The following is a 12,063-nucleotide window of genomic DNA, read 5'->3' as shown; positions in this document are numbered from 1 at the left end:
TGCAAATACACTTCTGGCAGTTATAGCCGAGATGAAGGAAAAACAAACAAGCTTCATGAATATTTCCAAAGTATGTCTGGCACAGTCTCCATAAAATTCAAAATAGGAAGTCAGGCAGCTGGTTCTTCCTCATGACATACCTCCAAGGCAGGTCCATTCCGGACCCTGAGGCTTTTCACTAGCTTCTTGGTCTCATGCTGGGGGGAGAACTGGTAATTCGAAGAGTACCACACTGGGGGAGGCTATGATCTGGGGAAGGAATCAGGGAGGAAAACGGGAGAGATGCTTGGAAAGAGGAGAAAGGGGTATGAAAGATCAAGTCCAGGGTGAGGGAGGTAAACAGGCTTCTGTAGAAAACCAAATGCCAAGAACTTCTGTACTGGTCTTCTACGGGCAATATTTTTTAAATCAATGGAATTTGGAGCCAGAGAAAACTCTACTTGAACTCTCAAGCTTGTGCACAGCCACCAACTCTTTGCAACCCGCCAGGCTCCTCTGACAATGGGATTTTTTTTTTTCCAGGCAAGAATGCTGGAGTGGGTTGCTACTTCCTTCTCCAAGGGATCTTCCTGACCCAGGGATCGAACCTGTGTCTCCGAGCTCCCCACTAACTGTGATAACAGGCTTGGCATTGAACCTCTTAGCCTGGGGTCCCTTATGTATACAGTGGGGGGTGTGTGTGCGCGCTAAGTTACTTCAGTTGTGTCGGACTCTGAGACACTATGGACTGAAGCTTGCCAGGTCCCTCTCTCCATGGGATACTCCAAGCAAGAATACTGGGTTGCCATTTCCTCCTACAGGTATACAGTGGAGACAATAATATCTACATTATGAGGCAGACGTGAACATCAAATGTATCAACAGCTGTAAAACCATTCCAGAAACTGAAGAGTGCTCAAAATGTCAGTGTATATGGACCTCAATATGTTGTAAGAAGATACAGTGTTGAAGACAGGAGATCTGGCTCTACACTGCCCTGTGTGTGTGATCCTGGGCAAACCAGTGTGTGTGCGGAGGAGAAAGAGTGAGGAGGCTGGAGCTGTGGGTCTTTCACTAACCACATACTGACTGACGACTTCGGCAACTGAGGTACAAGTCTCACTTTCCATATCTTCACTTATAAAGTGAGAACAGCAGCAACCTCACAGGTTTGTTTTAAGGGCAGAAGGTCACGTGATGTATGTAAAGTATCCAGTATGGTATCTGGTGTATATGATGCCTCAATGAATAGGGCTAGTTTAAAAATAAAGTTTGAAAGAAAACCCAACCTCTCAGCACTAGGGAGTGAATATGATCATGGAAATGAAATCACAGCAAATTATATATCGGGCAATTTAGACCCAAATCTCTTAGCTGTAAGATCTGCATATTCTTTCAGCATTACTGAGGTCATACAAACCAATAGTTTGGGCATCATGGAGTTTACAGAAGTTTGACAGTCACAGGTAGATTTGATGTTCATGTCTGCCTCATGATGTAGGTATTATGTTCTCCATTTTACCCAACAGGGTACCACTCAAATGTCAGTGTGTGACAGAATTCTTACAGATGATGATGCTTTAGTGGGAACGGATCTCTGTGTAGCCTCTGTACATACCATACATGAGCCGAGTACAAGATTACCATAAGACAAAAACAGACCGAAAAGCAGCTCCCAGAAGTGAGCATGGCAGACTCACTAAGATATCCACAGACTGCACACTAACATCATGGAAGCAGTTAGCTAAGTTTGTTAAAAACCAGTCTTATTATTTTACTACCACATCTGGAATAGCCCCAGGCATTTTATAAATGTTCAAGAATTTTTTTAAAACATAGAAGGTGAAAACATACTATTCTATTAAAATTCACACATCTCCACCCAGGGTGCTTTGTTTGTTTTTATATCATTTTATTTATTTTTGGCTGTGCTGGGTCTTCATTGCTGCTTGGGCTTTCTCTAGTTGCGGCGAGTGAGGGCTACTCTTCATGGAGGAGCGAGGGCTTCTCATTGCACTGGCTTCTCTTGTTGTGGTTCATGGGCTCTAGGGCATGTGGGCTTCAGTAGTTGAGGCTCGTGGGCCCAAGAGCACAGGCTCAGTAGTTGTGGGTGCATGGGCTTAGTTGCTCCAAGGCATGTGGGATCTTCCTGGTCCAGGGATCAAACCCGTGTCTCCTGCAGATTCTTTACCTCTGAGCCACCAGGGAAGTCCCAATAGGGTGCTTTGTTGATATAGTTTGTGCTAAGGTGCCTTGCCGTGTAAGTGTGGTAGGAAAGTGGGATATAAACGTTTTTCCAGACCACCATGAGAACCTGCCATTTGGAAGGCATGGCAGCCATGAGAATGTGCCCTGTAGACCTTCGACGACCAGGCTGTAAAAGACCAAGTACCGAAGCTGAAATCCACTAGTGCTCCTGAAATCCACTGCACTGTGTGCTCTGAGGCCACGCTTCCCAGAGGCTGCTCTCAGCCTTCATATCCTAGCCACAAGGTTATTAAGGCAGGCCCATTCCGAAAAGACAGGATTCCCCGACAATGCACCTTCCTCACATTGTGTGGCAGGCAGTCCAGATCACTTCAAATCAACCTTCAACTCCCCATCTCTGGGTCACTCCCTCAGTGCTGGGAGCCTCTCTGATGGCTCTCCCAGGGTCCTCGGCACCCTCTCTATTTTCTCTCACAGGGGCATTTCCCCAAATAAAATCTTAGCTTCTTGACTCTTCTCTTGGCCGGCTTCTTAGAATACGGATTAATTAAGATCCACAGGCTTTTTGCTCTTCACAACTCAAATGCTTTTGACCTGTCCTTGACCAATGTGTCTGGAGCCACACAAAGTAAGAATTCCTGGAGATTAAGGTGGTGGACCAGGCTATGCAAAGGCCAGGACTTGAGTTTAGGACAGTCCCGTACAGCAATGTTTTAAGATCTGCTGTTGCCCTGTTCTGAATTCTCTGCACCTATTAAGGAAACGGCAACCCACTCCAGTGTTCTTGCCTGGAGAATCGCAGGGACGGGGGAGCCTGGTGGGCTTCCATCTATGGGGTCACACAGAGTCGGACACCACTGAAGTGACTTAGCAGCAGCAGCAGCATTCCCAAGCAAAGGGAACAGCCACAGGGCTCTTGATTCTCTTTCAGATGTAGATCACTGTACTTTATTGTATTCCAACTGGCAGTCCCAAAGAACAGTTTCTGCCTGGGGGAGACAGAGCTTCCTTTCCTGTTCCGTGCAGCCTCTGGCCCTGGCAGTGGAAGAATCAAGAAACACTAGGCACCCTCCCCTACTGCTGGAGCAATGAGTAGGATACTTGCTCACTCAGGCATTTCTTACCTGGCCTTTGGCTGGGTCTTCTTTGCAGCTGCCTCACTGGCTTTCACTGGTTCAGGGAGCTTTGTAGGAATGGGAGAGTTCTAGAGAATTGAAAGAAAATTTTTAAAGGATATCACAGATTTTTTAAAAAATTGAGATGTAACTGACATACACTCTATTAGTTTCAGGTATACAATATCATTGATTTGATATTTGCAAATATCGCAAAATGATCACCACAATCTTTGTCTAGTTAATGTATAATTTTTTTTTCTGGTGATGAGAACTTTTAAGATTTACTCTCTCAGCAACCTTCAAATGCAATACAGTATTATTAAGTAAGTATGGGCATCATGCTACACATCACATCCCCAGAACTTACTTATTTTATGCCTGGAAGTCTGTCCCTTTTGACTCCCTTCTCCTATTTTGGACCACTTCCCAAAACTTACTTTTTAAAAACAAGTTACCAATCTCAACGCTTACAATTCTAATCCACGTTATTTAACATCATGAGTGAGAAAGTGAGACAGCAAAAGATATCATATCGTGTTAGGTTAGTGCCCAGTATCCCTTGTTTTAATCTGAGAAAACGGAACTATGGAAAACTGGTCATGAAAGTAGCTTTTATGAGGCACCTCCATTTCATTCATGCTTTCAGGTGTAGGGGAGGGTGATTCTGCTAGGAAATTTCTCCTCATTTCTCTCCCACCCCACAAACATTCTTCTCCCAAGAGAAAGAGTAGCTTACTTGACTGATAAGACTGGAAGAGAAAAGGGAGCTGGCCTGGCCACCCTCCCCTCCTTTATGAAAGAACATGCCCCTCAGGAATCAGGGACTCTGCTCAGTCATGCGGAGCTAATGGCAGGGAGGCTGACTGGTCAAGCCACATTCTCTGACTCAGTTTTATTAGTAATGAAGCCAATATGCTGAGCTCCATCTGATTGATTCCCACATCTGATTCCAAATGTGGCAGTGAAGGACAAGTGTTATTTATCAGCACCTTCAATCCCCAGTAGTGACATCAGAAGTTCATCACTGGAGAAACGAGTAAGACAATTTCCAAGCATAAATTATTTATTACAGCATCTATTAGTAAAATACTCAAGAAAGTTGGATCATACTATGACATGAAAAATATACCAAGTCTGTCAAAAGCATGCCTGCAAGCACTGTACTCAGAACACGAGTGTAGAGCTTAGGATGACTACGAGCAGAAAACCTTCTGATGGCTGCAAAGTGTGTGGGGAGGGTAGAAGAAAAGGTGTGTGGGTTACAGACTGGTCAGCAACAGAAGCAACATCAGGAAAGCTCCACCACAACGAAGGAGAAAAGGGAAAACGGGCTCATGTTCCACCAAGCGCAGGGGCAAGTCCAGGGCCTTGACTTTGGAAAGCAGCCTGCCTAACCTCCTCTAGGTAAATACACAGGCCAGTGACTCTCAGGAACTATGACTGCTGACAGGGTAAGGCTGGTCAATCTTCACCCAAAGTGTTCAACTCAATTCCTAGGGTACTTGGGTGTATGCATGTGTGATTGCCTCAGTTTTATAATTAAATTCTATGGGAAAATTGGATTCTATTTATAGCAACTGCTTCACAGTTAGCTTTGTTTGAATGCCCCTTACTAGATAAAGCAAGGAATACTTACATTCATTTTAAACAGCTGACTAATAACCCAGGAACACTGAAGGACAATTCAATCATATTTACTTCCCCTAAAAAGTACCTCTCACATACCTGTACATTTGGAATTGGGCATTCTTTCTTGAGTAGTTTAAATGAGAAGTAGGAAACCTGGTAAATATCCGGCCTTTTGTCAGGGTCTGGTTCCAACATATACCCTAAGATAAACATACATGAACTTGTTTAATGATACCTGAAGAGTTATTACATTAGTTAAGAGGCATAATTTCTCTATTACCAAAATTCTGTTGTTTTAAAATTACTTCTTCTCAGAAAAGTCAGAGAGTGCAATTAGCCCTCTTCCTCCCCTCTCAGAAAGGGAAGCTCTAACTTTCCTAAAATTTTAAATATCTGCAAGAAAATAACGCTTTTGAGTTGTAACAAAAATACTTTAAGTTCAAGTTCTGCACACTGCACAACAGGGTCTCAAGTTCTCAGTGTGGAAGTTAACACATTCATCTCTGGTTCCTAGGAGATTCTGGCCTCCTTCTTTCATACTGTCAGCTAGACAAATGATCGTTCTTGATAATTATAGCCTAAATTCAAATTTCAAGAGTTTACTTATTATTCTTTTGTTGGCGGTATTAGCTGGTTTCCTATCTAAAAGAAACTGCAAGATAACAATACATCTCTACTTTTACTGTGATCTATAGATCACATGTCTATCTCCAGTCCTTTAAACTTCTGCCCTTTCTGAAGCTGGAAAAATCCCTGGGGGAAAAAAAAGTATTGAGAAGACACACACACACACACACATACATACAAACAGCAATGTGAGGCAATGTATTGCTTAAGTAATCAAATGAATGGTTTGGACACTAAGCTGAGAAAAGACTGATGAGGTTGCATCCTGGCTCTGCAGAAGAGGCAGGAGCTGAGCTGGTCCTTTAAGGCAGGAAAAAATTTAGTGAGTCAACGGAAATGCAGAAAAAAAGAATTCTAGGTAAGAAAACAGTCTGAGAAAAAATGGACTGGGAGAAAGGCAAGAGAACACTTTGTTGCAAGGAATAGAGGAGCCAAGAGGACAGGGCAGAGGTTTCCTGGTCAGAGAATAAAGGGAAATAAGGTGGGGAGAATGAAACCAGAATTGGCAAGCATTGGCAAGCATGAGGTTTAACTGAATAGGGATGTGATCAGTTCAGTTCAGTCGCTCAGTCGTGTCCGACTCTCCGCGACCCCATGAATCACAGCACGCCAGGCCTCCCTGTCCATCACCAACTCCCGGAGTTCACTCAAACTCATGTCCACAGAGTTGGTGATGCCATCCAGCCATCTCATTCTCCGTCGTCCCCTTCTTCTCCCGCCCCCAACCTTTCCCAGCATCAGAGTCTTTTCCAGTGAGTCAACTCGTCGCATGAGGTGGCCAAAGTATTGCAGCTTCAGCTTTAGCATCAGTCCCTCCAATGAATAGGGTGGTATTTTATAAGATTAATCTCATAGTGAGGGTATGCTGGACAGATGGAAGGAGGGGAGAGGCTGGCCAGTTTACCAGTACACGTATGAGCTGACAAGGTTGGAATGTATTATGGTGGCAGTGATCAGAACAGAGAGAATGTCGTGAAAACAGGAGAAACTTCAAAGAAAGCATTAATGCCATTAGGAAATGGCTCTCTTTTTTTCTTGCTGGCCAGATCCAAAGAAAACGTCACATTTCAGTCATCTAGGCTTGAATGGTAACACCTCTGACAGAAACTGAAAAGACAGGGAACCCTGTGTTGGAAGTAAAAGCATATGCAGCAGGGGAATGATGGAAACGTATTTTTAGACGTATGAGTTAGGGTGACAGTGGACTCTTCCAATAGTTTGTAAAGTGAAACAGATCAGAGTGTAGGAAAAATACTATATTATACACATTCATAAAGAGTTGTTTTTCCTAATACAAATTTGTTGCACAAAAGTAAAAAAAAAAAATTTATCAAAAAATACTACCATTCTAGCAACAAATTTGGCCATTTTTTCCATATTTCTTTCCAAGCTCATTTATAAAGCTGCCATTTTAGCACAGATACAATGCTTTACCCCTGAAAACAATCCAACAACCATTAAATACCATACTCCATTTCTTCAAATATTGCCCCTACTTTTATATTAATAAACAGAAGAGATTAATTGATAAAACCAGTGTAACGGAACAGGTGGTCACTTAGAAGCTAAAACTATTGGGTACAATACCTATACTTTTTGAGGTACTGTTTCCTTGTTTGTATAATAGAGATAATTATATTTATTATATAGGGTTTTAAGAATTAAATGAGGTACAAGCAGGCCTTCAACAAATGTCAGATGCTCCACTCACACTGGCTTCATCTATTTTCTCCCCATTTCATCCCCATTTAGGATTTACAGTCTGTGATTGTTAAAATGTAGATACTGGATGTCTTGACCAAAGTAAAAATATAATAAAAATCTGTTACTTCAGCATTCCAGTACAGGGGTTTGAGTAAAGATTACTTACTCTGCCATCTGATTAATGAACATTAGTTCATATGCTTACTATGAAGATACACAAGAGTGAGGAATCTTAAAATCTTTTAAAACATTGAGTTTAAATTGCTTCTTATCGAAATCCAGTGATGAACCTAAATGAGAGGAAAAAACTAGTTCCACTGAGGTATAGTCTCAATTATGAATTCACTTCAGCCAATGCATTGCCATCATGTTAATCTGAGTTGCTTCCAGTTTTGCAAAGATGAATTTCTTATCACTTGATCTGAGTCAGCTGTACTCCTTTGTTACCGGACCTTTCATACAGACTGCAAGAGAACAGAGCAATGCTCTGCAATGCTCAAAGCCCAGTAAGGATTTCTGCTTGGGTGGCCGGCCCAGGTGTGAAACCAAATGGCAAAAAGACTCACAACTCTAACTCAACACCGTTACATGATCTTTGAGCAACCAATCATTATCAATTGATTTATTTTTCCATCCAACTCATCACTCCTGGAATCTAACCCCTTTATCTTCCATTCCATTTCTAGAGATCAGAAGTAAAAATATGAAACCAGAACTTTAAAATACTTACTAATTAGGCAGTGCATGTCTTGGGAATATCGAGAGTTATCAGGAATTGTGAAGTTTCCATCACAAATTGCCACTTGACTCTCCCCAAATGGCAAAGTGAAGTAACATAATTTATACAACAAACATCCAAGAGCCTGAAAAAATAAGAGAAGCAGAGTGCTACTAGAGGTTTATTTACCATAACTGAGAATGGGATTACTGAGAGATACTGGCACCATCCACATTTACTAGCTGATCTAAACACTAGGCATTATCAACCTATTCGAAACTTGAATTTAGAACCCAACATTACTATTTACCTGTCATTATTTCTACCATCATTACCCAATTGTGCTTCAAAAGAGAACAAGTATTCAGCTGGTTCTGCCCTTAAGAACTAGTAACACATGTGAAGACCACCTAAGTAACGGGCAGGTGACCTGAATAACTTTCCCAGAGGTCTGAAGTCATTGTCTTTGACAGGCTTCAAGAAGCAGTGGCTGATCACCTCGAGGCAAGAATAACCCTGAGGGGTAAGTAGACAGGGATGTGGTACAGTGGCCACTCTGGCTACGGCACTGTCTGGTTAGGCTGGGAGTTTACAGCCAAGACTATTGACATCTGAGATGCAGATAGGTTAGCTGACACCTACCCAAATGTCTGCCTTCGTAGTGATGACCTTGCCACTGTACAGGTTGACCATCTCTGGTGCGCGATAGGACAGCGTTGTGTACCTACAATCAAGAGATTCATTTTTTTGTTAAATATGTCAATGCTATAATTAAAAACCAGGGGTAGCAGAATTACTTTTTAAAGAATATATGTATTAGTACAGTCAAGTCCTCTGGGAGCACTTGGGAGAAGAGAGTATGGGACGTTAGTGCAGGTGGAACAAAGGGCTGTCCTTGGCACACACCACGCCCTCAGAGTGCTGTCCTCCCACTCTAAGAGCAGGTGGACGCAGACACTAAGGCTTTAAATAAACCCTAAAAGCAACTTTCCATAGGTCCTTAAATAACAAAATTGTCTCCTATAAATCCTTATTGTCTGACACTGTATTTGGCTGGTTTGTTTTTTAAAATATACAGTAATCCCCTTAGATGAGGTTCAACACAGAGATGTGACACTGGCTGGGACACTCAGGATAGAAAATGGGCCCTTGCTAGGCAGGAAGTGGGCCTGGAGGTGGACGGATATTTGCTGATAGAACAGGGCTGAGAGAACCCTCTTCTCTCAGAACCCTCTTCTGGCTCAAGAAAAGAGAAGTAGAAGGTCATCTTCAAAGTGAGAGTTAGTGTTACCAAGCCTGCAATCTGTGCTGCTTGAGCCTCTAGAGCCCAGAGGGCTCTGTGACTTAGATGCCCATTAGGGCCTTGGAGCAGAAGTCCTCCTGCCCCAGGCTGGGTTGCCAAGGGTGAAGCAGGAAAGGATCAGGATATGGGCGCACTCTACACTACTGATTTGTTAGCAGTTAACAGTCAGTGCTTCTGCCTCTGAAAAATCTAACACTCTGGACAACAGGGGAAAATGGCCCAGGTTCTTACTGGAGTAAATCTAAACAAGCTGTTTCTCATGGAAGTCAGTGATTCAATGTCTGTAGAGACTTTAACAGCCCTACTCACCATTAATTTCACTAAATTGCAGGTTAGCTCCTTATGAGCAGGAAGAAATATACAGCAATTTAGGGTTCAGTAAAAAGCACAACCAACTGACTGGTAATGTCACAGCTGCTGTGATCCCACTGAAAGATATCACAGTACTTCCATGGTGTGTGCACCTTTTTAAGGGCTCTGGGATAAAAATCAAAAGATCTATGTACCACAGGACCGTTGATAAAGCGCTATAAAATTCCTTCATTTTAGTCCACTCATCAATGATTGTGAATCCCCTCCCTATCCTCCACCTAAAAATCAAACAACCCAACTGCCAATATGATGTTCTGAGATGAGGGGCCACTGACTGGCCTCATTGTCTTTTCACCCTGACCCTCTCAATCATAAGCTGAGAGTAAAACTGTTGAGCCGATAATGGATAAAACTCCAAGAAAGGAGGAAAAGCTTACTTCTTAATCTCATCTTCTACTGCATTGACTCCTTCCGTTTGTGGATTCTGGAATTTGTTGGTAGCACTTCCAAAGTCACACAGGACATAGTGGCCTCGGTCATGCAAGAGAATATTCTCAACCTGAAAAACATTGCGCAACCGCCCATTCCAAGATATCATTTAATACTGGTTTGAAAATTTGGTGTACATTACACATAAAGGTTTTATTTCTGATAACCTCATTAATGTGCATAGGAAAGTTATTCTCCTCCAAGTATATAAACAGGGGTCATTCCAAGAGAAATAAAAAGAAATGCATAGTAACAGGGGGAAATGAGAGTGGGGGGCAGAGTGCTGAAGAAATTCCACAGTGGGAAAGCAAAGAGTTCCATTTTTCTAGATTTTCAGCCACACTTCTCACCTCTGCAGAAACAGTCCTCCAACAGTACCTTCAAGACTGTATCTTTTCTCCTGCCTTTTTTTCAGTCTAGAGTGCTTCCGATGATCACCAGCTCCTTACCCAACTATCAAAATCCCATTCATCTTTCAAAAGTGAAAGGGAAACTGTTAGTTGCTCAGTCATGTTCGACTCTTTGCAACCCCATGGACTAAAAGCCCACCAAGCTTCTCTGTCCATGGGATTCTCCAGGCAAGAGTACTGGAGTGGGGTTGCCATTGCCTTCTCCAAAGAATATGGGAGTGGGTAGCAATCCCCTTCTCCAGGGGATCTTCCCAACCCAGGGATTCAACCTGGGTCTCCCACATTGCAGACAGATTGTTTACTCTCTGAACCACTCTAGTTCAAATGCCTCTTCTTCCTTGAAGGTGTCCTCAGGAAAATGTCACCCTTTCCCTACATTCCTTCAGTACTTGGTTCTTCCTGATATCAGTGATTTCATTTAGACCTTCTAAACATACGCGTCAATTTCTTCACCATGGTAGGTTAGGATTTTCTGAATTAATAAATATTTGCTATATTTTAGTTATTTCTCAAAGTGATTAAAGGCCTGTGGGCAAATGCACAGTTCTCCTGTGAAAGTACCATCCTTCTATATTTGTAGATGTTCTCTGGGCAGTGAGTTAGGAGTTCTGGGTAGGAGGGAGCTTCCAAAGACCAGACGTAGAGAAATTCTTGGTGTCAAAGGATTCTGCCAAAGATAACAATTCCAAAACATGGGCACTACCGTACTCAAGATGCATTCATTTTTGGCAGAGGTGAATTGAGCTGGTGTGCTAGAGGACAGACCTGGCTATGTGTGGGCGGTAAAATGGTAGCCAAAAAATCTTGTTAGGTCAATAAGTCTGTGGCCTCCATTGTCTTTTGTCTTCAGCCTTCCAAAGACTGATCACCTTTGGAAAACAAAGGGAAGAGTAGACTAGAAGCTCCTTAAGGACAAGCACAGATATTTGTCATCTTCTCTACCAATGCCTAACATAGTGCTTGGAATAGAAAATGTTTGTTGAATGGAATAAACTGAAAAAGAGACATACACATGACTGTGTGTGTGTGTGTGTGTGTGTCTATAGGAAATAGGACAGGAGTCACTGTGTGTGTGTGTCTGTGTGTCTATAGGAAATAAGACAGGAGTCACCAAGTGTGTGTGTGTCTATAGGAAATAAGACAGGAGTCACCGTGTGTGTGTGTGTGTGTGTCTATAGGAAATAAGACAGGAGTCACCAAGTGTGTGTGTGTCTATAGGAAATAAGACAGGAGTCACCGTGTGTGTGTGTGTGTGTGTCTATAGGAAATAAGACAGGAGTCACCGTGTGTGTGTGTGTGTCTATAGGAAATAAGACAGGAGTCACCGTGTGTGTGTGTGTGTGTGTGTGTGTGTGTCTGTCTGTCTGTCTGTCTGTCTATAGGAAATAAGACAGGAGTCACCAAATACCCAGGCCCCTGCTACTAGTAGTTCTTTTAAAAATATCTTGTCAATTGATGTCTCTTGTTTCTATACTTTAATTTTTCAAGGATTATATATTATAAATATGTTTATTTTATAGTCTGCTTTATAAATACCTAAAGTCTTTGAAACTGACTCTACAGTTT

At 42.4% G+C, this 12,063-nt stretch overlaps 1 protein-coding gene across 9 annotated transcripts in view; it reads right to left on the bottom strand.

Moving 5' to 3' along the window:
• AAK1 (AP2 associated kinase 1) overlaps positions 1–12,063 on the bottom strand; it is a 174,691-nt gene that overhangs the window by 56,543 nt on the left and 106,085 nt on the right. For all 9 annotated transcript variants that reach the window (XM_055400384.2, XM_055400387.2, XM_055400388.2 and 6 more), the window contains exons 6-10: positions 10,036–10,157; positions 8,626–8,707; positions 7,996–8,128; positions 5,031–5,134; positions 3,312–3,391 (exon numbers count right to left, since the gene is read on the bottom strand). In XM_055400384.2, the coding sequence (XP_055256359.1) occupies positions 3,312–3,391; positions 5,031–5,134; positions 7,996–8,128; positions 8,626–8,707; positions 10,036–10,157 (521 nt within the window). The remainder of the gene's footprint in view (positions 1–3,311; positions 3,392–5,030; positions 5,135–7,995; positions 8,129–8,625; positions 8,708–10,035; positions 10,158–12,063) is intronic.

The sequence above is a fragment of the Moschus berezovskii genome, chromosome 11 (assembly GCF_049115385.1).
Source record: "Moschus berezovskii isolate FMDL1 chromosome 11, NW_MosBer_1.0, whole genome shotgun sequence".
NCBI classification, from domain to species: Eukaryota; Metazoa; Chordata; class Mammalia; order Artiodactyla; family Moschidae; genus Moschus; species Moschus berezovskii.
Note: the sequence above shows the minus strand (reverse complement) of the source record. Positions and strands in the feature narration are given on the sequence as shown.